General features: G+C 62.1%; 2 protein-coding genes across 5 annotated transcripts in view; both read left to right on the top strand.

Annotated features, from left to right (window-relative positions):
• TOM1L2 (target of myb1 like 2 membrane trafficking protein) overlaps nt 1-3433 on the top strand; it is a 73099-nt gene extending 69666 nt beyond the window's left edge. For all 3 annotated transcript variants that reach the window (XM_061143666.1, XM_061143663.1, XM_061143662.1), the window contains one exon: nt 101-3433. In XM_061143666.1, the coding sequence (XP_060999649.1) occupies nt 101-249 (149 nt within the window). In that variant the 3' untranslated portion in view covers nt 250-3433. The remainder of the gene's footprint in view (nt 1-100) is intronic.
• Nucleotides 3434-8163: 4730 nt separating this feature from the next.
• SREBF1 (sterol regulatory element binding transcription factor 1) lies at nt 8164-24474 on the top strand. Of its 2 annotated transcripts, none has more exons than XM_061143660.1 (19): nt 8164-8457; nt 16588-17019; nt 17380-17567; nt 17652-17789; nt 17891-18109; nt 18726-18840; nt 19014-19234; nt 19462-19663; nt 19776-19954; nt 20197-20458; nt 20537-20703; nt 20841-21009; nt 21489-21597; nt 21862-21971; nt 22079-22211; nt 22361-22526; nt 22971-23171; nt 23272-23380; nt 23711-24474. In XM_061143660.1, the coding sequence occupies exons 1-19, from the start codon at nt 8367-8369 to the stop codon at nt 23938-23940; spliced, it is 3441 nt and encodes a 1146-aa protein (XP_060999643.1). In that variant the 5' UTR covers nt 8164-8366; the 3' UTR covers nt 23941-24474. The 2 variants fall into 2 exon arrangements, with proteins under 2 accessions (XP_060999643.1, XP_060999644.1); XM_061143661.1 differs by lacking the exon at nt 8164-8457 and adding an exon at nt 15174-15306.
• The last annotated feature ends 377 nt before the right edge of the window (nt 24475-24851 follow it).

Consider the following 24851-nt stretch of genomic DNA (forward strand, 5'->3'; position numbering starts at 1 on the left):
CCCTGGTGGTGTCAGAGGAGGAAAGGGGCCCTCGCCTGTGGGATTGTGCGTGGCAGCTGAGCCCGTACCCATCCCTGCCGGGCCTTGTTCTGTGTTTCAGAGTTCGATAAATTCCTTGAAGAAAGGGCCAAAGCTGCTGAAATGGTTCCCAACCTCCCCTCTCCCCCAGCGGACGCTCCGGCCCCAGCCTCGAATCCCTCAGGCCGGAAGAAGCCGGAGCGGTCAGAGGATGCCCTCTTTGCCCTGTGAGCTGTCCTATGGTTGGGCCCACCCCCATGGCAGGTCTCCTCTCGCCCCCGGTCCACACCAGGCTCTGGCCACTCCTCCCATCCACCGCACCCACTTGGTCCTGCGCTGCTCTGTCTCCATGGAAACACCACTGTGTTTGCTCCCAGGCCTCCCACTCATTGGGCCCAGCTTTAGCCACCTTCTCTTTGGGAGGTGGGACAGTGTCACTGCAGCTGCAGCCCCTCAGCCTCTGCCCTCCTGCTCCCTCTGCCTGTTTCTTCCAGGAAGAGCTGGTGACTGGCCCAGCCCCAGGCAGGGCCAGCCCTTTGGGGCTGTTCCCGAGCTGTTCCTCTGGTCACTTGCCCACAGAGAAGGGGCTCAGACCCCAGCCCCATGCCCAGCTCAGCAGGCCTCTCCTGCCCTCCTGTGCCCTCCTTGGTCCCAGAAAGGGCAGGTCTGCAGCCGCGGGCTTGGTCTCACTCCCCACTGCCACTCCCTGACAAGCGTCAGCACTTCAATAGGCTCTGTGGTGCCCGCGGGTGGCATCTCTCATCTACCACCTGCTTGACCCCCTTCACTCTCCACTGCTAGCCCAGGCCCACTGCCGAGCTGGGACCAAGGGGTCTGCCGCGGGCCCATGGCTCTGGTGTGGGCAGAGCCTGTAGAGGTAACATGGCAGTGGCCTCGCTGCCCCCATGAATGCCGCTCCATCTGTGGAGGGACCTACGCGGTGAGGGCTGGCTCTGGCCCCGGCCCCCGGGAAAGCTAGGCGCATTTCGGAATGTGCTTCGTTCGGCTCGGCCCAGGGTAGCTTCTGCCTCCACCTCCAGGGCCCACAGCAGCAAGCGGTTTTGACCCTGAGTGAGATCCCAGTGACCCAGCGGCCGGCACAGCTCCAAGGCCCCTGTGCTCCTCCTGGGCGGGGTCTCAGCCTCCCCCACAGACTGTCCTGAAGCCTGACCTCACAGCCCACCTCGGAAGGTGGGGGCGGCTGGCGAGCCCCACTCCATCCTGGGTCCTCACTTGGCCCCAGCCTGGTCTAGCCTGAGCTGCCCTGTGCCCAGAAGTGCACACGTGCTATGCCCGCAGCTTCTCGCCGGCCCGGGAGCCCTAGCCCCGCTCAGAGCTCTAGCAGGCACTCCCTGGCATCAGGGCAAAGCTGGGGTCTCCTGGGAGCATTCAGGGTGGGGTTGGGGGCTGTGGGGGGGCGCCAGCAGGAGCAGGTGTGGAGACTGAGGTGCCATTGGGGGACCCACACCTGGTCTGGCCCTCCCGCAGCTCCCTCCACAGGGGAGGCCTGGGGTCCTACTGGCACCTCACACCCCAGCTCCTTGGAGGATGCCCCTCCATGTAGCTGGGTCAGCCTGCTGCACCCTGCCCGCCGGCTGGGCCCCCACACTGCGCCTACCCCCTGCCCGGTCCCACCCTCAGTTAGCCTTGGATGCTGAACCGTCCAAAGTCAGCTGATGAGCTGCAGGGCAAGGTGGCCTGCTTGTGCCTGGCCACTCCAGCTGGTATCCCCAGGCCTCTAGTGTAGCCTGGGGGTGTGTCTCTGTGGGGGTGGAGCCTGCCTTGCCAGCCCAGGGGGGACATTGGGCCTCCGGGGGTCAGTCAGTCCTTCGGGAGTCACAGCAGCCGGGCCCGGCATCTGCTGAGGGAGGAACCGGCCTCCCGGGAGTCCCCGGGTGGACGGTGTGGCAGGGGCATGTGCCTGCCCCCGGGGAGACCCCACAAAGCCGTCCCCCAGCTCCAGCTGCTCAGCCAGGCCCAGTCTAGAGAGGCCAAGCCGCTAGGGTGGTGAGTGGTGGGGGCCTCACCAGCCGTCCTGGCTGGAGCTGCCCCTCCGCTTGCCCATCAGGTCACAGCAGCCTGCCCCACCTGCCCCCACCACGCCCAGGAAGCAGGTGCCTGGGACGGGTGCTGCTCGCCCTTCCCGTCCTGAGGCCCCAGGTGCCCAGGCCCATCTCACTGGTTCCCTTCTGTCTGGGAGGCTCGGCTCTTGGGCTGCTCTCCCAGGAGGGAACCCTGGCCAGAGCCTTCTGTCCAGCAGAGTGAGACCCTCCGAGCCACCAGCCTCGGCCAGTGTTAGAGACCGCAGATCCAGTATGTAATTACACTAAATTATTGCTGGGATTCCTTATAAGCACTAATTATACCTGATTATAGGTTAAAATATTTATTTTGTCAAAATATTTTCTTGGGGATGTGTTTAACCTTTTCTGTGTTGTGTGCTGAGATGTGAAAACTAACTCCTTCCTCCTGCCTCTCTGACCAGTGGGCAGCAGCAAAAAGCACTGAGTTCATGTGACCAGGCACTGGTGGGCCTTTGGCCAGCCTGCCCCAGAGCGGCCCCTGCCCAGGACCCCCAGGGGAATGTGACCGACTGGCTTATCTGTGTGCATAAGGACAATGGCCTCAGAGCTGCAGTGACTCTTCACTGGCCAGGCCAGAGGGCAAGGGGGCCGTCTGCTGTCTGTCCTCCCGTCTGTCTGTCAGCCTCTCAGTGTGATCACCTGTGCTGTCTGCCTTGGATCCCGCCTCGGCACCCTGCCCTTCCCCTCTTTACCGGGGTCCAGAGAAGGGAGCCTAGGGAGGTGGGGCAAGTGAGGACCTGGGGCAGCAGGTGCCCAGACTCCAGCTCCTCCTGTTCCTTCCTGCCACCACAGCCCCACTTGGCCTCCGCACGCTTCTAACTCAGTCCAACCCAGCCTTCCGGAGGGTTCAGGGGGCTGTGGGCCAGTGAGGAAGAAAGCCCGTGGAGGACAGTTGAGCCTTTTGTACTGGCAGCCCCCAGGCCCGGGCCCCCTCCCCTGTCCCCAACGTGGGCATAGCCAGCTTCACCACTCAGAAGACACCCTGAGGCCCCCACTTCTCCCATGCCCAACTTCAGCCCTTCCTGTCCCTGGGGTGCCCTGAGAACAGCTGTCAACTCAGAAGGCTCATGGCATCTCTCCAGGTGCTCCTGGAGGAAAGGGGGTGAATATTTATTCCCTCGAGTTTGCACTTGATTTGTGAGGGTTCTCAGGTTTGTTGTCGGCGTCCCCCAGCCTAGCGGTCTGTCACTGTCTGTCTCTGCCGGCAGAGCAGGACTGGAGGGTGGGTCAGTGATACCAGAGCGTCCGTCTACCCACGAGCTCTCCTAGATACGTCTGTCTAGTTTGGGATCTTGCATGTAAAATACTCCACAATAAACAAACAAACAGACTGCTGCTGTGCAATCTCTGTTCCGTCGGGCCTGCCAGAGCTGACCTCCAGCTTTGTCTAAGCAGAGGCAGCCTCCGTGCTGCCAGGGAAGCTTGCCCCACTCCCTCTGCTCGGGGGTAGCAGTCGGAATGAGACCAAGGCCCTATGCAAAGGGAGTCTGGGAGCAGCCTCCAGAGTGTGAGGGCCCCAGGCTCTGTGGATGGAAGGTGTGTCCCCCTGTGAAAAGTGCTGTGGGCCCGAAAGAGGCCTGCTCTGTGTCCCTGTTCAGTTCAGTTCAGTCACTCAGTTGTGTCCGACGCTTTGTGAGCCAATGGACTGCAGCACGCCAGGCCTCCCTGTCCATCACCAACTCCCAGAGCTTACTCAAACTCATGTCCATCAAGTCAGTGATGCCATCCAACCATCTCATCCTCTGTTGTCCCCTTCTCCCTCCTTCAATCTTGCCCAGCATCAGGGTCTTTTCCAATGAGTCAGTTCTTCGCATCAGATGGCCGAAGTATTGGAGCTTCAGCTTCAGCATCAGTTCTTCCAATGAATATTCAATTGACTGGTTTGATCTCCTTACAGTCCAAGGGACTCTCAAGAGTCTTCAACACCACAGTTCAAAAGCATTAATTCTTCGGCAGTCAGCTAGCTTTATTGTCCAACTCTCACATCCATACATGACTACTGGAAAAACCATAGCTTTAACTAGACAGACCTCCATTGGCAAAATAATGTGTCTGCTTTTTTTTTTTTTTTTTTTAGTTCTACCACTTTATTGCTACCAACCCATCTCCCTCGTGCACACATGCTCAGTCATGTAATCCCATGGACTTCAGCCTGTCAGGCTCCTCTGTCCATGGACTTTTCCAGGCAAGAATACGGGAGTGGATTGCCATTTCCTTCTCCATGTCTCTGCTTTTTAATATGCTGTCTAGGTTGGTCATAGCTTTTCTTCCAAGGAGCAAACATCTTTTAATTTCATGGCTACAGTCACCATCTGCAGTGATTATGGAGCCCCCCCAAAATAAAGTCTGTCACTGTTTCCACAGTTTCCCCATATATTTGCCATAAAGTGATGGGACTGGATGCAATGATCTTAGTCTTCTGAATGTTGAGTTTTAAGCCAACTTTTTCACTCTCCTCTTTCACTTTCATCAAGAGGCTCTTTAGTTCTTCTTCACTTTCTGCCATAAGGGTGGTGTTATCTGCATATCTGAGATTACTGTCCTGTGTCCCTGAGTGCGGGGCAAAGTGGGGTGACCCTGAGACATCACCGTGGATGTGCCAGGATCCCATGCCGAGCCTGTGGGGTGCCAGATTGGCCAGGAGGGGAGGGGCAGCTCCAGTCCAGTTCTCAGAATTAAGGACACTTTGCAGCCAGGAAGCCCTGGCACCCTCTTCCAGGGCCTGCAGGGTGGGGAGGTCTTGGGGAGCAGCCAGAAGAGGAGGCAGTGTGGGGAGCCCTGTGGGTCCGCTCATGACTCATGGCCCACTGCCCACTAGTCCCCCACTGAGACATCTGAGAAGAAGTCCTTCCTCAGCCCCCCTCTCTTCCAAGGAAAAGGTCTCTGGGGCCCTGAGGAGCTGGGCATGGGCAGACAAGAGGCCTTGAACATGCAGGACTCACCCAGAAGTGCCGTTTGCTGTAGTGGAACCCCTGCCAGCTCTTGCTGGGTGGCTTCAGAGGATCTGTGCAGGGGCTCCAGGACCTCAGCACCAGGGCGTCCATGGGATGGGCCATTCCCTCCCCACCCCTGCCCGGAGCTGCAGGCAGGGTGTCCTGTGCTGTGAGAAATGCGGTCAAACGCAGTTAACCCGATGCCTCCAGGGCCCTGCCTGGGTGGATTCCAGGGACAGAGGGGACCAGGGAAGCTCACAGGCCGCTGTAGCCTGCTGTTGCTCAACTCCCGTTTTTCAAGAAAAGCCAGGAATGCAGCTTTCAGTGAAATGTACACTTGACAATGAACTCAGAACGCGCGTGTAGTTGGAAGTGGTGTCAGTTGATGCCTCACTCTTCCTGTAAGCCCCAGCCCTCACTGAGTTCCTGAGGCTCTTCCCTGGCTGGTGTACCCCCAGAGCGGCTCAGAGAGGGCTTCAAATGACTTGTCCAGTATATAGCAGAAGTCAAACTGGCATGAGAACACACGGTCATCCAAGACCAGAACCAGCCATGTCAATGGCCATCTGGTTCCACAATGACCAGATGGGGAGCTGGGAGGAACCCAGTGCTCCCTGCAGGCTCTCTGCTGCCTCGGCCACAAGCTGGGCAGGTCCCAGCTCACTACTGCAGAATGAAGCATGAACGGGCAGGCCAGAGGCAGGGGGGCTCCAGGAGTGGGGAGGGGTCTGTGTAGCCTGAGGCAATGCCCAGGGCAGGCAGCCCTGGCAGCTCCCAAGCTTGCCCCGCCACCTGCCCCTGAGTTCCGGCATCAAGGACAGGGCTCGGCCCTGCCTGCGCTGGACACCTGCCCCAAACGGCTCTGAACCCACAGACGATGCCCCTGTGCCTCTCAGACGCACACAGCAGCAAGGAGCAGAGACGAGGCCGGCCTCTCAGGTGGGACCCGGCCGGACGCCGGCTCTGGGCTGGGCGGCGCGGGCGGGGCTCCGAGTCGGTCGGGCGGCGCACGTGACACTGCCGCCGGGAGCCGGGCGTTGACGCCGCGTCACCCCACCCGGGGCCCCGCGCCCATTGGCTGCGCCTCGGGCCGGGGCGGGGCTCGTCCGGCAGGCGCCCCCGCGGGTCCCGGCGAGCGTCCCCGCCGCCTCGCTCTGCTCACCTGTGAAATGGGATGCCGTCCTCCGGAAAGAAAAGGGTTAACGCGGACGCGCGCAGCTCTGGCGCCCGGTGCTGGTGCGGCCGGCAGCAGAGCCCCCGGGAGGGTCAGGGGAGGGGCGCTCAAAGGACCATGTTCACCGAAGAGCCGCAGCCCCAGCCGGCTTTCTCCACCCTCCCCTGGACGCCTGCCCTGCCCGGCTGGTCTCAGGCTGCCCAGTGAAGCAGTGATCTCTTTGGTGGCAGATTCCTCCCTGCTCCCACGACTGGGCCCTACAGGGGGCTTCAGCCAGCCTTCACTTCAGCTGGCTGCGGGACTCCATGGGCCCTGCTTCATCACCCTTTCTTCTGAATTGCTGCAATTATGCGTGCGTATTGACTCAGCTTGCTCTTTACATATGCGGTATAGGCGCCTACAAGACAAGCAGGCACGTCTGTCTTGACCTTGACTCCACAACAGACTCTGCAGGGTTATAGCAGGAAGGAGTGTTCTCATTTTACAGACACCAGAAAGGTGAAGTAAGATGTTCCAAGTACACAGCAAGCAGGTGAAAACCCAGACCTGTTTCCTGACTCTAAGAAACTTGGTATTCAGGCTTCACACAGCACCCCCTCCCCAGCCTGGGAAGGGCTGTTGGAAATTTCAGGGAACTCCCCAGATTCCCAAGGCCCTCTGGGTGCTTGGCTCCTACTTGGGGGGGGCGGGGCGGGGCTGGGCATCAGGATGCAGGGGGCTGTTCCCCCACAGAAGTTCATCTGGGGGGCCAGGCCCCAAGGGTCCCTGAGCAGGATCACTTGGGAAACAGATATGGTTTGGAGGTCCCCCGGGGCTTGGCCATCCCTGGTCTGGGTAATTTTCCACCGCAGCCACTTCCGGGAGGGGAACAAAGAGCCCTGCGTGTCCAGGCTGAGCCCCAGGGACTTGGGCCTCCAAGGCCTCTCTTGGTCTGGGCAACACCCCCCTTCCAAAGTGCGCCACAAATGTCACTCCGTCAGCGGGTGTGGTCAGACAGGCTATATCTGGAATCTGAGCAAAGCAGTACTCAGGATGGCTGGATTCACTGAGGAGTTGGGGGTGGAGGTGGGGGTCCAGACCTCTGATAAGGCTCCTTGGCTTCCCCCTACCAAGGGTGCCTCTGCTCACTGCTTCCACACTTCCAGCACCTGCATGTTAGTATCTCAGTCCACCTCATAAGGCCCCTCCCTTGGCACCTAGCTCTGCCCCCAGTCCACAGGACCCAGGGTCCTGGTCCAGCCCTCTCCCCAGCCTAGCTGTCTCGTCTGACCTGCCCAGGCCTGTCCTGACCCAGGGCAAGGGGGCCCAGGCCCAAAGCACAGACAGCCCCTACCTCATCCCAGCTGCCCTGGGGATGGGGCTCAGTCCTGGTACAGCTCCAGGTGGCTGTGTGAGCTTGTGCTGGTGAGCTCCTGAACTCTGGGTGCAGAGGCCAGCCCACCTTCAGCAGCCGGACTGGGCCCACTAATCCCCAGCCCTTCTGTCAGTCCCACAGCTGGATCTGAGAGGAAAACAGAGTAAGTCAGAGTGGGAAATTCTAGCCTTTTCCAGGCTCTTCAGAAGATCTAAAGAAGGAAGGGCAGGCTCATCTCAACAGGCCCAGCCGGCCACCGTCACTAACGTCCCGGTCAGCCCTTTCGGAGACACCATCAAGCCCCATTACAGCTGAGGAAACTGAGGAACAGTGTGGTGAGGTAACTGGCCAGATGGCACACAGCAGGTCTTGGACTAGTCTGTCTTCTAAAGACCCAAATCTAGGAATGAGGTTTGTCGGGTCACTTCCCGCCTCAAGTTCAGAGACATCTGGGGCGGACCCAACCCGGGGCTTCCACTCAGCCTCCTTGCTCAGGGCGGGAGAAGCTGGGGCCTGCCGGAGCCCCGCAGCAGTCTGCGCGGGGACGGAACGGCCAGGGGACGGGTGCGCAGGCCAGACCGGAGCCGCCTGACTCTCCTCAGGTTGGGCGGGACCGTCCACCCGGGGGCGGGGCTCCTGCAAGGCTCCGCCCCGCCCCGCCTGCCCCGCAGAACCGCCGCCGGGAACCCAGTTTCCGAGGAACTTTTCGCGGGCGCCGGGCACCGCCGAGTTCGGGGCGGGACGCGAACGCGCGGAGCGGCTGCGGCGGGCCCGGCGGACCTCCGGGAGGAGGCGACTGCGCCATGGACGAACCACCTTTCAGCGAAGCGGCCTTGGAGCTGGCGCTGGCCGAGCCGTGCGAGCTGGACGCGGCGCTGCTGACCGACATAGAAGGTGCGTCAGGGGCACTGGGCTCCGCGCGCAGGCGGCGCCGGGCGGGGGACACGGAGCGGGTCGCGTTGCGGCCCGCGCCTCTGGGCAGGGCGCCCCGGGTCTCTGCGCCGAGCGCTGCGGGCCTCGCGGTCCTGTCCCGGCGGAGCCGCCCGTGCCCGCCGGGTCTTGTAGGAGGCTCGGCGCTGAGCACGTGCGCTTCTGGGCGCCCCGGCCCGCACCCCGCGGCCAGCGAGTCCTCAGTGGCGAGGCGGCGTTGACGAGAGCCGGGGAGCCGGCATCGCCGAGGCCCCGCCCCGCCCCGGCCTTGACGTCAGCGGGAGGTTACTCTCGGTCGTTCCCTCCGGCTCGAGAGTTCAGCTCGGCGCCCGCGCTCCTGCGCACGCGCGCTGCGGTCCCGCCGACCCTGACAGACCAGGTCCCGGTTCTCCTAACTGGCTCCGGGTATCGGTTCGGCACACGTTTATCGAGCGTCTACTGAATACCAGGCCTGGTCCTAGGCACCAGGGGTTCACAGACCTGGGCTCCCCCTTTTCTTGGAAGCACACACCCACCCTAAGGAAACTCATAAACAGATATTTACACCTTGTGGGGGAGCTGGGGCAGGGCGACTGCTTCGGGTAGGGCGGTGGGGTGGGACCTGAGCTCAGCCCTGAGAAGGATGTCTTCCCTGCAGAGGGCACGGCGAGGAGTTGGAGGGGCACAGGTGAGACTGGGCAGGTGGGTGGAAGAGGACTTGGCAGGGAAAGGCGGGAGCAGCAGCGTGGGCTGTCTTACACACCTGGAAACACTGCTCTGGTTGTTCTACAAAGAGGATGTTGGGGGCGAAGCTGCAGAGGGGCCAGTCAGGAGGCTGTTGCCCACGGTGCACAGAGCACATTCCAGCCTCCACAAGTTGCCTCCGAGTTTCCTATGCAGTTTCAGCCACGTTGGCTACCTTGCACTTGGTTGATGGGGAAAACAGGCCCCGAGAACAGGACCCAAACCTCCCATAGCCTGGATGGACTCATCCATGGAGCCTGTGGCCACCCTAGGGTTAGCAAAAGTGACACATTTGAGCCAATCACTCTTTGGATGGATGCTGAGAACCCAGCTGGTAGGGCCCAAGAGTTGCCAGGTTCCCTGGAGGGGAGTTGAGAGGAAGGCCAGGCAGCGTTGACTCGGGGGTGAAAGCTGAACTGGATCCCAGAGGCAGTGTGATGTTAAGTGACTTGTCTCAGGTCACACAGCAGAGCATGGTAGAGCCAGAATTCAAACCTAGGGTGGTAGCTCCAGGGCCTACACTCTTAAATGCTAGTCTCCCATTGTGAGTGTGTGTGTGTGTGTGTGTGTGTGTGTGTGAGTGAGAGAGAGAGACTCCGTAGAGCAGGGGACTCAGAAGGCTGCTCTATATGGAGGTATGCTGGGGGCCCGGGAGTAGGTCGAAACAGGGTCACAGGTTACACGGCCACCTCCTCATCCTAGCCCAGAGCCTTTGACTCATGAGACTGAGGACTGGCATCAGGGAGCCCGCCCATGGCTCTGAGCCCCACCCAGCCTGGGCATGTGCCTTGGCCAGACTCCGTCATGTGACCAGCGCCCTTAGCAGGAGCCCCAGGTCCTGTGCTGCAGGCTGGGCCCTGGCTGCAGCGCACCACAACTCCTGGTGGGTCTGCCTGCTCCCAGCCTCCTTTTCCTGTTCTTGTTTTGGTGTCCCTTGTGGCCATGAGAGAGGGTATGTGGGAGCCACCTTGCATGAGTGCTGGGACTGTGTTGATGCCGTGGAGGGCCTCGCCTCCCACTGGTTCATACACTGCACTATGCTGCTCAGTGATGAAGAGTCGATTGGAGGCTGCTGATTGGGTGGGCCTGGTCGAGGGGTGGCCTGGGCCTCCAGTGCATAGCTGGAAGTCACCTCTGCCTGGGCTCCCCAGTTCACTCTGTCTTCAAAGTCCAGGTGTCTGCCTTCGGCCCAGTCCCTAAATCAACCACAGGGACCTGGCTTCCTGGGCTTCAGGCCAGCCTGCTGAAAGAGGTACATGGGGGCCAACCTGCCCCCACCGCCCCAGGCCTCTCCCCACAGTCTGTCATGCCAGTTCTCTCCCTGGTGCTGCCATGCATGGGCGCTCCTTAGAAAACAAGCTCAAGATGGCTTACAGCCCTGCTCTGGCCACAGCATATACCTGCTCAGCTCCCTAACCACCATGGCTCCCCAGAGCCCCAAGATACAGTCCCTTGTCTCAGCGTGGTGTTTGAGACATGTCAGGTGGGCCGGGCCGGCCCTCCTGTGATGAGTCCTGTCCCTCCCTCCAGGCCCTCCCCATGCCCTGGACACACTCTGCCCCCACAGGGCGCCCCTGCCTTGTCCTCACGTCCAGAGGTCCTGAGGGCAGAGCCTGGGAGAGGCCTCTCCCCCTGGACACGGCCCCTCTTCATCCCTGTCCTGCCTTGGGTGCCTGGCCCACCTGCCCCGGGTGGCAGGAAGCAGAGGCCCTCCCGGTGTGGCTGTGTGCTCTCTCTAGGCTGCAGTGGCTGCCCTGGAAAGCTGGGGTGAGGCCACAGGTGGGCTGCCCGTGAGCCCCTGTGAGTTCCAGCCCTTGCACCTGTGAGGGGGATGGGGAGAAAAGTGCTGGGGGCAGTCCAGGGAGGCGGGTGGGCCGGCAATTGGGAGCTACCTTCTGCCCGGTGGTCACCTCACTGGATGCAAACATCCTAGGTGACCTGCCCAGCCCCAGGCGGGGTCACCACCGGGCAGAGGTTGGGGTCTGGACTTCGCCCAGCTGATAGGGGCAGGCCAGGTGGCAGTGGCTCCTGGCCAGAGCAAGTGCCTCTGTCCTTCTTGCCAGCCACAGGCCCCGTGGATGTGCCTTTTGACCCTGGGACCTACTGGGCGTGCACACCTGAACCTGCGATAGGGGAGGGGGGAGCCTCAGAAATGCCACGGTCATCTCCTCATTGGTATACAGACTGGGGGCGGACATGTCCATTGTCCCCAGCTGCCCAGCTGAGTGTGGGGAGCAGCAGGAAGGCCAGGCCCAGTGGGGATTGCCTCCCAGGCCAAGAACATGTTGCAGGAAATCTGTCTCTAGCTGGCAGAGGAGGGCCCAAGCACAGCAGGTGTTTCTGGGTCTCTGGCCATAGTTGATGGTTTGCTGCACAACCACCTCGGGGCAGCCTCAGAGATGCAAATTAAAGCACCTTCAAGGTTCCAGTCACACAGTTGTGAGGACTAAGGAAAGCACCCCAAAGTAGGTGCAAATGATAAAACCCAGTGCTGGTGATGCTCTGATTAAATGTGACATATTGCAAGGGAGAGTGTAAGGAGGTTTATTGTTCCAGAGAGCAGCCTGGCAGCTCGGAAGCAGTGTGCTACCTTTGAACCAAAACACACACTTCAGAGGGGGCAGTGCCTTGGAGCTTCATGCTGCCTCCTCTCCGCGTAGCACTCTGCACTCACATCCTGACCTGGGATGAGTGGTGGCAACAAGTTGGGACGGAGCCAGGCTGGCCTCAGGGCTCACTCCTGCCCCTGGCAGGTGGGGCTGGGGGCTGTGGGCTCGGGGGGTTGGCAGGCCTGGGTGTAGGTCTGAGGTTCTTCACTTGGCAGTTGGAGGACCTGGGGCATATGGCCTCCCTCTGAGCCTTAGTGGCCTCATCTGGTTAGAGGGCTCATATTCAGGTTCCCCTGGGGCTCTGGCCCTGGGGCCATCCCATTCCAGGAAGAGCGAGCACCCGCCACGTCCCTGGGCAGCCCCACATACACAAAGGCAGACTGTGCCCCTGCTGCACACATGATCGGCTGAGGACATGCGAACCTGCCAACTGTGCTTCTTGGGAGGTTCCAGGAGATGCTGGTGGGAGCAGTGGGGCTGGCTGGCAGGGTGCAAGCCCGCTCCCCACCGCTGCCCTGTTCCCTCCCTTGCGCAGCTAGAGGTGGAGCGGTGCTGTTGCTTTATGCTGTCTGCTGCAGACTTTGTGACCTGCTCACAAATCCCTTTTCTGCCCATTCCCTGAGAATTGGTGTTCTTAGCTCAGGCGACAGATAAACGTGGTTTGGAATTCCAGCTTTGGGCTGTCTCCTTGACCCCCTTTGCTCTTGACCCCATCTTCTGCAGTCACACCAGCCTCTTCTTTGTCTTGACAGTGCACCAAGCTTGCTCCCACCTCAGGGCCTTTGCACTTGCTGTTCCTACTGCCCGTGATGTCCTTCCTTCCTCCTGGCCCACTCCCTCCTTTCATTCAGGCCTCTACTCAGATGTCCCCTCCACAGAGAGGCCTGCCCTGATTCCCTCTGTTTCTTCACGATGCTCATCACCTGCACCCACTTCCTCCATGGATTAGTAGATGGTTGGCCTCCCTCACTGGAACAGAAGCTCCACTAGGAGGTCTTCACGCTCTGTTCCTGCACCCCCAGCACCTGGAACTGGCCTAACATTTAGGAGAGGGCAGTAGATATTGTCAGAGAAACAGATCTGAGCTTCATGGGCCAGGCCATATGGGGGAGGTGGTGAGCTCCCTGTCCCAGGAGGCATGTACAAAGAGTTTGGGGTGCAAGGCCTTGTGTCAGCTGGATGGTTCATAGGCTCCAGTTAGAGCTGGGCTTCTGTGGGTGGGCACTGTGGGGGTCCCCCGAGGATTTCTGTCATGGCCTCACAGGATAAACAGGCCCGAGAATAAAAGGACCACATCTGCCTTCAGAGGGATGTTTGAAGGTAGAGCCAGGGAGGGGGGAGAGGGTTTCAGGTTTCCTGTTAGGCCCTGATAGAATGAGGGCAGGAGGGGAAAAGATGAAGGTAGGCTAGGGGAGGGGCAGGTCGGCCCCCTGAGGCTGAGCCCACACCTCCCCTCTACCCACAGAGTGAGTGCAGGAGCCACGCAGGCTTTGAGTCTTAGGTCACGCGAGTGCTTACTTCACCAGCTGAGGGCCCCCACTGTGGGAGCCCTGGCCAGCCTTTCAGACCCACTGGACTGGAAAGAGCTTCCTTAAACTATGCACCCTGGGAGGGGGTTGGCCTCTCTTGCCTCCTAGAATCCCCTGCTCCAAGGCCAGAGGTGAAGGCTCAGAGAAGGAGAGTGACTTGCCTGGGACTGCACAGCAAGTGAAGGGTGGAGGGAAGTTCTGGGACCCAGATCTGGCTTTAGGAGAGAGTGAGAGGGGGCCCTCAGACCATGAGTTCAGGGGGTGGTGGCCCCTCGACACGCCACCAGATGCTTGCTTCTCACTGCATCTTTGTTAGATCGTGTCCCTGAGACCAGCCTTCTTGGCAGCTGTTCCTGACCCTATTAGCCATGGGCCTCCCCCTTCTTGGTCCTTGGTCTGGATGGGACAAAGCCAAGACATGTGAAATGGGAAACAAAGGGGGAAGAGAGCATGAGACAGGGAGAGGGACGGTCAGGAGCAGGTAGGCTTGACGCTAGCTGGCCCTGGCCCTGCAGGGGCTCAGGTGTGGGTCAGCCCTGGAATTCAGGCCTCAGTGTCTCCCAGTCTCAAGGTACTCAGGTGAGGTAGGAGCCTTGCCAACACCAATGTCTTGATTTGGGGGGCTGAGGGAGGGTGTGAGCACCCACCAACTGAGGAGGGAAGGAGGTGGAGAATTCAGTTGCCCTTGGCACCCGCTGCAAGGCCATGGAAGGACCCAGACAAAGAAGGGTGGATATGTGAGGGAGAGGAGCCTCCTGGAGAGTGAGAGCCATCAGGGCCAGGGGGTCTCTGCCCCCAACACCCGCTGAGGCTGCAGGACACCAAGAAAGGGTTGCGGGTGGGCTTGGCCGCAGTTGGAGGCTGGCCTAAGCCTGGGGTCCACTTGGCCACAAAAGCTGGAGCTGGCAACCTGGGCTGCTGGCCAGGCTCTGTTCATTTGTGTAGAACTTGAACCTTACGCAGAAGGGGAGAGGGCCTGGGCACCCCTCTAGAGACCCCCAGAGCCTGTCACCCCAGGACTTCCTCACCTTCTGTCCCAGGGACTGGGCTGCCTGTTGGCCTCCCCGGACCCTGCAGTGAGTAAGTGAGTCAGGTTCACCCCGAGGCTGCTGGGGGTGGGGGTCACTGACCCCGTCCCAGATCCAGGCCTCTCTGCAAAGGGATGTCTGTGTGGGGCTTCAGCTCAGGCTCAGCTGTTACTGGCCATCACTTCGGGGTATGGGTTCCCTTCCTGTTTCCCTGGGAAGTGACTGTTGCCAGGGGTCCCTGCGGTGGGGTGTGGCCCATGCTGGGGCGGCCCAGTAAGGGGAGGTCCCCACACCCACTGCCAGGCAGCCCTTGGCCTCACTTAAGCACTGCACCCAGTAACACCTTTACTTGTCCCCGTCGGAGCCGGAATCGTGCTCGTCCCATTTTCCAAGAGCGAACTGAGGCTGAGCGTGGTCGAGACCGGCTCAGGGTGTCAGAGAGCCAGAGACTTAGCTGCGGAGTTGGGGCACCCCTGGCCAGCCCCTCATTCCGCCGCTCTTCTTTGACTTGACCGCCAGTAACCCCTGCCGACGTCGGCGCCTAGTGGGTTAAGGGCCGGCGTCCGCTAGTAACCCCGGCCCCCATGCGGCGCCTCGGGGCGCAACCCGAGCCTCGCGCTGTGGGGGTGGGGCGGGGCCGGGGCGGGGCCCCAGGAGGCGGTGGCGCGGCCGCTGATTGGCCGCGCGCGCTCACCCCATGCCCGGCCCGCGGCTACGCAGGGCGGGGCTGGCCGGCGGGGCGGGGAGGGGAGGGGGCGTGGCCGGGGCGGGGGCGGGGCCAGTGGGTAGCTCTGTAGCTCGGCGGCTTTAAAGTGCGCCGGCCCCGCTGGTGAAGTCTGTGCTCGGAGACCGGCAGGCCAGCCGCCCGGACGCCCCGAGGGGCGACTGGCTTGGGCCGCGGAACCATGGACTGCACGTTCGAAGGTATTTTTTGGAGGTCTCCACCCCTTTATTATAGAGCTTTCATCTCCTCAGTGGGGTTCCATCCTCGGTGCCCTGAGGAGAGGTGTACACGCTCCCTGCTCTAAGAGGAGTAGGCACCCCACCCCCACGTCCCGAGTAAGGGGGTGGCTTTCCCACATCTGCTCCGCAGGGAGGAGGACCGCTTTTCCTTCTGTCTCCTGGGACTCCCTTTTGGCGGGCACCTTGGGCTTGACAGACAGTGGGAGCCCCGGGTTCAGCCAGTTTCCTCTCTCGGCCTCAGTTTCCCCAGCTATCAAAGGGGCTTGTGAACCCTGGGGTAGGGGGACCTGCGGGAGGAAGCACTCTGTGCACTATGACCTGTGCAGACCTGGAGGGTCTACCAAGTGTTTGTGCTTGAGGACAGGAGGGCTGAGCCTGGCACCCCCACCCCCCAACCCCATCCTCCGTTGTGCTCTCCAGGCAGCCTGGGTCGTCCCCTGCAGTCACTTTCCTGCCTGGCACCTGTCAGTAGGAGGGACTCAGGTGACCTTGAGGCCCCCCTCCGTGCAGCTGTCTGTCACAAAGTGTTTTGTCTGTCCCGTACAGATGGGGAGACTAAGGCCCAGTGAGAGGACACTTTCACCAGAAGCCCAGGCTGGGGGTCTAGGGGACACCTGGGGCTCCCAGGGTTTGCTCATGGGTCCTGCAGAGCACTTTGACCCAGTGGATGACTCCCTCAGTGGGTTAGAGGGCCCTGGACTGACCCAGCCAGACTGCTGGTTGCCAGCTGGGGGAGAGGGCTTGCGGCCAGTTTGGGCTGCCGTGGGCCATGTGTCCAGTCTGTATGAGGAAGAGAGTCAGGACAGACGACGTTGGCTTTCATTGAGGGTAGGCTGAAGCCTGAATGGCCGGTCCCAAGGCTGCTTGGCTGCAAACAGGGCCTGGGCTTGTACCCAGAACATTCAGGGACACACTGGTTGGCACACATATGGCCGGCAGTTGACTCTGCCCCAAGTCTCAGTCTATTGCACAGAGAAATGGGTTGGCAAAGGCAGTTCTGAATTGAGCAGTCATGGGCCTCTGCTTCAGGGGCCGCTGGCATTGTCCAGTGTCGCTGTTGATGCACTGGGCAAAGCTCCAGATGTCCCAGATGTCTGTGAGTGTGGGCTCCTGGGAGTGGCTTTTTGTTTCTGTGGCGTTGCTCCCACGTGTACACTGTGTGTACACGGGGGCGGGGGGGGGGGCGTGAAGACACACGACACCTGCTCCACTGCTGCTCACAGCTTTTCCTCCTCCCTGCAGACATGCTTCAGCTCATCAACAACCAAGACAGCGACTTCCCGGGCCTGTTTGACCCGCCCTACGCTGGGGGTGGAGCAGGGACCACAGACCCCGCCAGTCCCGATGCCAGCTCCCCGGGCAGCCTATCCCCACCTCCTTCCACGATGAGCTCCTCACTTGAAGGCTTCCTGGAGGCAACCAAGGCGACACCTCCACCCTTGTCCCCTCCCCAGCCTGCACCCACCTCCCTGAAGATGTACCCATCTGTGCCTGCCTTCTCCCCGGGGCCTGGGATCAAGGAGGAGCCAGTACCCCTGACCATCCTCCAGCCCACCACCCCCCAGCCCCTGGCTGGGGCTCTCCTGCCACAGAGTGTTGCGGCCACCACCCCACCGCAGTTCAGCTCTGCCCCGATTGTGGGTTACCCCAGCCCTCCGGGAGGCTTCTCCACAGGTAAGGAGGGCGTGTGGAGGTGGGGGTCAGGTGCTCTTGGTAGAGGAGTTTGCAGGCTTTAGCAGTCGGGCCCCTCCTCTGTGGCTGGAGGCGCTTGCTCACCAGCAGTTCTCGGGCTCCTGTGGATGAAGCACTGCCCGCACTGCCCAGGGTCCACACCAGCTACCCTTCCGCAGAGCGGTTCTTGGCTGGGAGGCTGGCATACTTGCATCAGAGCCCTGGGCAGAGCCATCCAGATAGGAACCGCGGCCACAGGGGTAGTGACTCATCCCCAGGTCACATGGTGATGAGGATCTGGGGGACAGGTTGGGAGTGGGTTGCAACAGCCCGTGTCCTCAGCCCCAGCCTTCATCTCTGCAGGGACCCCTCCGGGGAGCAGCTCGCAGTCACTGCCTGGCCTGCCACTGGCTTCCCTGCCAGGGGTCCCGCCCGTCTCCTTGCACAGCCAGGTTCAGAGCGCGGCCCCCCAGCAGCTGTTGACAGCCACAGCCACCCCCACAGTGGCACCTGGAGCAACAGCTGTGACCTCCCAGATACAGCAGGTCCCGGTGAGGCGGTCTGGCTGGCATCAGGGAGGTGGCGGCCCGGGGCCTAGACCCATAGCCCATGGCTGAGGCTCCTTCTGTCCTTAGGTCCTGCTGCAGCCCCACTTCATCAAGGCAGACTCGTTGCTCCTGACGACCGTGAAAACAGACGTGGGAGCCCCCTTGAAAGCAGCGGGCATCCGCTCCCTGGGCCCTGGCACTGCTGTGCAGGCAGCGCCCTTGCAGGTAGGGGGCTTGGGCAGGGTGGGGAGGTGGCTTGGACGGGGTGGGGGGTGTGGGGTTTGCTCACGTGCATGTCCACCCGCTAACTATGCCTGGCCCTGCAGACCCTGGTGAGTGGTGGAGCCATCCTGGCCACGGTGCCACTGGTAGTGGACACTGACAAGCTGCCCATCAACCGACTTGCCGGTGGCAAGGCTCCAGGCTCGGCACAAAGCCGCGGCGAGAAGCGTACAGCCCACAATGCCATCGAGAAACGCTACCGCTCTTCCATCAATGACAAGATTGTTGAGCTCAAGGACCTGGTGGTGGGCACTGAGGCCAAGGTGTGGGCTGAGGCCCTAACAGGGCGGCTCTGGGGAAGGAGGCACATGGGAGGAAGAGGAGGATGGGGCTCGGCAGACAGTCCTGGGGCCCCAGCCTCCTCGGGCCTGGCGGCTCTGTTCAGATGAGCTTCAGGGAAGCCCCAGGTAGCACAGGTTCTTCCAGGTGCTGGGGATTCAACAGAGGACAGACAGATCCTGCTGTTGAGGAGCTGACGTTCTAGCAGGGTGCGGGGGTGCCAACAGATCTGGGTTGGGGTGCGCCAGGTGGCATAAGTGCTGTGCTGGAGAGAAGAGGGATGGGGGGAAGTTGCAAACCTGAATTGGATGGTCAGGGAAGGCCTCACAAAGATGATGCGATGTGTGAACAGAGACCTGGAGGAGGTGAGAGGGTGAGGCATAAAGGTGCAATGATGTTGACAGCAGTCAGCCAGGTGCTGTTGTCTGTGTTACTTACCTGGGCGGCAAGTTCTAGGGGAAGAATGTTCCAGGGAGTAGGAAGAGCAGATGCAAATCTCCTGAGGCAGTTGTGTTGCAAAGCAGCCCTGCTTCCTCGCTTCAGTGCCCAGCTCTCTGGCCTGACTACTTGTGCCATCTCCCTCCCACCCCACCCCTGCAGCTGAATAAATCTGCCGTCTTGCGCAAGGCCATCGACTATATCCGCTTCCTTCAGCACAGCAACCAGAAGCTCAAGCAGGAGAACCTGAGTCTGCGCACTGCTGTCCACAAAAGCAGTGAGTTCTGGCCCCCTCCATGCCTGGCCTCCCTTGAAGTTCTTGCCCTGCAAGGGCCCTTCAACCTCTCTTTGGCCCTCCGTGGCCTGCAGCTCCCCCAGGTCCTGAGCTCTGATTTGGGGTGAGGTGGGGTGTGGAGCTGTCACTCCAGCCTGCTCCTCTCTGGCTCACAGAATCACTGAAGGACCTGGTGTCAGCCTGCAGCAGTGGAGGTAGCACAGATGTGCCCATGGAGGGCATGAAACCAGAGGTGGTGGACACCCTGAGCCCGCCCCCCTCAGACGCCGGCTCACCCTCCCAGAGCAGCCCCTTGTCCCTTGGCAGCAGGGGCAGTGGCAGTGGTGGAAGTGGCAGTGACTCGGAGCCTGACAGTCCGGTCTTTGAAGACGGCCAGGTAGGGCCTGCAGTGTTGTTCCCTTCTTGTCATCTAGCAACTTCCTCTGAGCCCCAGGATTGGGTCAGTCCCCTCATACATCCCACCTCCCCTTTTATAGACAGACGAAAGATGGGGCTGAGAGGTTCCCACAGTAAGGCAGGGGGCAGAGTTGACCCCTCCTTCCCGGAGCCATGCTCTCTGGGTCACGCCGTCCTGTTCTCACCACTCTGCCCGCCCCCCCCCAGGTGAAGCCAGAGCTGCTGCCTGCCCCCCACAGCCAGGGCATGCTGGACCGCTCTCGCCTGGCCCTGTGTGCGCTCGTCTTCCTCTGTCTCTCCTGCAACCCCTTGGCCTCCCTGCTGGGCAGCCGGGGTCCTGCTGGCCCCTCCGACACCACCAGCATCAATCACCATCCTGGGCGCAGCATGCTGGGTGCTGAGGGCAGAGGTAAGGTGGTAGGAGGGGGGCTCTCGCAGATGTGGATCCTGTCCTGTGGGCTTGGGGCTCTGGATTTCCTGGGTGCCCAGCCTCTGTGTCCCCAGCCTCTATCTGCCCCCAGATGGCCCTGGCTGGGCCCCGTGGCTGCTGCCCCCACTGGTCTGGCTGATGAATGGGCTGCTGGTGCTTTTCTCCTTGGCACTTCTCTTTGTCTACGGAGAACCAGTCACTCGGCCCCACTCACGCCCCGCCGTGCACTTCTGGAGGCATCGCAAGCAGGCCGACCTGGACCTAGCCCGGGTAAGCAGCCAGACCCCGGGGGATAGGAGCAGGCAGGGCCGGGACCCTGAGCAGTGCCTGGGAAGGTGCTGGGCATACCGTGGACCTCCCCTGTTTTCCCCACTCCTGTCTACCCCTCTGACTCCTGTGGACCCCTGGGGGCCCAGCCTGTGCTGCTGGGGATGGTGTGGTCCTTGTGGGGGGCCCAAGGTGGGAGAGTAGCACAGCCCCATGTTTCTCACCTGAAAACCCCTCACCTCCAGGGGGACTTTGCCCAGGCTGCCCAGCAGCTGTGGCTGGCCCTGCGGGCCCTGGGCCGGCCTCTGCCCACCTCCCACCTGGACCTGGCCTGCAGCCTGCTCTGGAGCCTCATCCGCCACCTGCTGCAGCGTCTCTGGGTGGGCCGCTGGCTGGCTGGCTGGGCAGGGGGCCTACGGAGGGACAGGGCCCTACAGGCAGATGCTCGCACCAGCGCCCGTGACGCGGCCCTCGTCTACCACAAGCTGCACCAGCTGCACACCATGGGTATGCGGGCGAGGGCTGGGCCCCCGGGGTCCTGATGCCTCTGCACCACCCTTGGCCTCACGCCCTCTTATCTTCCAGGGAAGTACTCAGGTGGGCACCTCGCCGCTGCCAACCTGGCGCTGAGTGCCCTGAACCTGGCCGAGTGCGCAGGAGACGCCGTGTCTGTGGCCACGCTGGCTGAGATCTATGTGGCCGCTGCACTCAGGGTCAAGGCCAGTCTGCCCCGGGTCTTGCATTTTCTGACAGTGAGTAGGTGGTGACCAATGGGGGCTCTGTGAGTGGGTGAGGGCTGCACAGAAAGGCACGTGGTTATGGGGGCGGCTGTGGGCCCGCTGGGGTCTCAGCCAGGGTTCAGTGTGACAGCCTGTTCCCTCCTCAACAGCGCTTCTTCCTGAGCAGTGCCCGCCAGGCCTGCCTGGCACAGAGCGGCTCAGTGCCCCTTGCCATGCAGTGGCTCTGCCACCCTGTGGGCCACCGTTTCTTCGTGGACGGCAGCTGGGCCCTGTGTAGCGCCCCGAGGGACAGCTTGTACAGCGTGGCTGGGAACCCAGGTGCCTTCTCACCCTGGGCCTGTCCCTGGGCCCACCCCTTTCCCCACAGCTGGCCGCCGCCTCCGTCCCCTGTTCCCATTCTCTTGTCCCCTACCTTTCTGCTGTCCCTGCCCACCCTGGCCTGCTGCCCCGCCATCTGGTGTGGCTATGGGGATGTGCAGATGGGGAGGCCAGCCTGGCTCTGTCTCAGCTGGGGCTCTTCAGAGGCAAACAGGAGGACGGGGCGGGGGGCCAGGGGGTGGGCATCATCGGGAGGTGCTGCAGACAACATCACTATGCAGTGAGGAGGTTGGGAAAGGGAGTACATCCCAGGTGGGTTATCCTGTCCACGGGTGGGCGGAGTGTTTATCCACCAGCTTTCACTTGTCTCAGAGCCAGGCCCACCCATGCCCAAAAAGGATTCCTAGTGCAGGGAGGTGCGTGTGCACAGGAGGGGTGGGGCCATTCTCACCCTTCCACTCGCCCACTCTTCTCCACAGTGGATCCCCTGGCCCAGGTGACTCAACTGTTCCGTGAACATCTCTTGGAGCGAGCACTGAATTGCGTGGCCCAGCCCAGCCCCAGCCCTGGATCAGCTGAGGGGGACAAGTGAGTGTCTCCGTGCGCCTCAGCAGGCCAGAGCACCCTGCCCGGTGGAGCCTGGGAGAGGCTGTGTCCAGGGACCCTGTGGGTGGCCAGAGCCGGGCCACTGTGGCTTTAGGTGCATTTCGGTTCCTCTCTGGGCCTCAGTTTCCCACCAGCCCAGCAGGAGGGGATAGAGGCTCTTGGAGGAGCCAGGATGCCAGGCTGTGCTGTGTGCAGAGGTGAGGACCCCTGCCAGCCATCCTGACTGCCTGTCCTCTCCTGCCACAGGGAGTTCTCAGATGCCCTGGGGTACCTGCAGCTGCTGAACAGCTGTTCGGATGTGGCCGGGGCTCCTGCGTGCAGCTTCTCCATCAGCTCCAGCATGGCTGCCACCCCCGGTGAGCCCCCTGGCCTTCCCACCTGTGACGCCCTCAGCCCCAGCGCCAAGCAACTCTGCCTCAGGTACAATGTGACTGAGTTTCTGCCCCCTGTGCCCCCTCTGCAGGCACAGACCCGGTGGCCAAGTGGTGGGCCTCTCTGACAGCTGTGGTGACCCACTGGCTTCGGCGGGATGAGGAGGCAGCCGAAAGGCTGTACCCACTGGTGGAGCACCTGCCCCGTGCCCTGCAGGAGTCCGAGTGAGCACAGGCTGCATGCTCGTGCCCCACCCCCAACCCTGCCCCCAGCTTTGTTCTGTGTCCTTGGGGTCCCGCCATGCTCTTCCCATGAAGCCAGAACCAGGGCAGAGGGAGGTCTGGCCATAACACCTCTGCCTTGGCCCCAACAGGAAACCCCTGCCCAGGGCAGCTCTGCACTCCTTCAAGGCTGCCCGGGCCATCCTAGGCCGCGGGAAGGCTGAGTCTGGCCCAGCCAGCCTGGCAATGTGTGAGAAGGCCAGTGGGTACCTGCAGGACAGCCTGGCCACCACACCAGCTGACAGCTCCATTGACAAGGTAAGGGCTGGGGCCGGGGGCCTGGCCCGTCTCAGGGGCCTTGGCCTTTCCACTCCCTGGATGGTCCCCCTTGGGCTGCAGAAGACTGCAGGGTCAGCCCAACAGCACAGGACAGGGGACGCAGGTGGCCTTGCCTTCTGGCTAAGGCTTGGGTCCAGGGGAGAGTGGCTGCTCCCTCTGGCCTCAGTGTCGCCCCCTCCAGGAGGAGGGTGGGGTGAACATGTGGCAGGGCCCTCCTTGGAGGCTGCCGCACAGGCTGGTGGGGGCATGGGGGCCTGGAGAGCGGGCGGCCCCGCGGTGCATTGCTGTTGCATTGCATGTGTGAGGCAGGTGCAGTGCCTCGGCAGTGCAGCCCGGAGCCGGCCCCTGGCACCGTGAGCCCCCAGCCTTCTCTCCCACAGCCAGAGGCCCTGACCCCTGCCCTGCCCTACCCACCACCCCTAGGCCATGCAGCTGCTCCTGTGTGACCTGCTCCTTGTGGCACGCACCAGCCTCTGGCAGCGGCAGAAGCTGCCGGCACCCACCCAGGCCTCTCAGGGCCCTGGAGGCGGGGCCCAGGCCTCTGCCCTTGAGCTTCGTGGTTTCCAGAGGGACCTGAGTGGCCTGAGGCGTCTGGCACAGAATGTCCGGCCTGCCATGCGGAGGGTGAGTGCCCACGGGGCCCTGACTTGCAGTGGGGACAGACATGAGGTGTCTGAAGTGAGTGGGGGCCTGATCGGAACCTCTCCTGGCCCCTCCTGCCCAGGTGTTCCTACATGAAGCCACTGCCCGACTGATGGCAGGGGCCAGCCCGGCGCGGACACACCAGCTCCTGGATCGCAGCCTGAGGAGGAGGGTCGGCCCCTGCAAAGGAGGTGAGAAGCCGGCTGACCCAGGTGGGAAGGGTCGCAGGCCAGGTGAAGGCTGCAGAGGGAGACCGTAAGACACACAGGAGCCTCGGGACTTCAAGGTGGCCCCCGACGGGAGCCCTAACCTGAGACTCGGGGGGGACGACTGTCCTTTGTGGAGCACTCACTCTGTGCTCCAGGGGAAGGCGCGGAAGGGACCCGCTGCATGGCAGCCCGCCAGTCCAAGACCAAAGGCGTGGGTGCGCACGCAGGACCGGGCGGCAGGGGCGGGGCCAGGGTCCGAGCCCCACCCCCGGCGCGGCCCCGCCCCTGACGTGCTTCCCTGGGCGTGCGCAGGCGCGGCGGCGGAGCTGGAGTCGCGGCCCACGAGGCGGGAGCAGGCCGAGGTTTTGCTGCTGGCCTCCTGCTACCTGCCTCCCGGCTTTCTGTCGGCGCCCGGGCAGCGCGTGGGCATGCTGGCCGAGGCGGCGCGCACGCTCGAGAAGCTCGGTGACCGCCGGCTGCTGCACGACTGTCAGCAGATGCTCATGCGCCTGGGCGGCGGGACCACTGTGACCTCCAGCTAGACTTCTGCCGGCGGGCCTGCCCCAGAGCCGGGTCTCCGTCTCAGCGGCCGAGGGCAGCGCCAGAGATCCGGGGCTAACGCCCAGTCCACGGACTGCATGGCCCCTGGGGGACTGGAGACCCTCGGAGACGTCTGCTCTTGACCTGCAGGCCTCCCCAGTCCACTCCCGCACTCGGCGCGCGGTGGCCAGGATAGTGCTGGCCCCTTGTGGCCGGTTGGGGGATTGCTGGGGCCTGCCGCCGCCACCGCCGCCGGATGTCACGTGCTCCCAGTGACACCCGCTCCTGGGTGTCAAGGGACCCCAGTCCGCAGCTTTCCCCCTCCCTCCAGAGAGAAGAGAGGGGTGCATTTCACCGAGCCCAGGGACCTTATCCCCGGTGCTTCCCTCCCATCTGGGGAGACCTGTGCATAGTGTAGATCGGAGTGCACCAGCCTCCTGGCCTCCAAGGCTCAAGCGTTACTTTGCCTTTTGCAGACTTTATTTTCATAGGTTGAGAAGTTTTGTACAGAGAATAAAAAATGAAATTATTTATAATCTGGCTTTTGCTCCTTTCGGGTGAGGCTAACCAGAGTGGATTCTTTGGGCCTTCCATCCCCCTAGCAACCAGGCAAAGGCTTCCTGGTCCCAACTGCCCTTCTGTGTTTGGGAAGCCTGGCTTTATTCCCTCCAGCTGACCTGGGCCCTGGCGCTCTCGCTAATCTCCTAACCCTTAGGGTCCTTGTGGTCTCAGCTTTTCCTTCTTGCTTCCCCTCCCAGCTTCTGCCCCCTTCAGGACCTGGAATGACATGTCCTTGGGATTCTGTGGTGACAGGAGGAACTACAACTTGGGTCTCCCAGTGTGTCTGGGTGTGTCACCTGCCTGACCCCTGTCCCCTCATATGAGGCCACACAGCTGTGGCAGGGCAGCAGGG

The sequence above is a fragment of the Dama dama genome, chromosome 5 (genome assembly GCF_033118175.1).
Source record: "Dama dama isolate Ldn47 chromosome 5, ASM3311817v1, whole genome shotgun sequence".
Classification (NCBI taxonomy): Eukaryota; Metazoa; Chordata; class Mammalia; order Artiodactyla; family Cervidae; genus Dama; species Dama dama.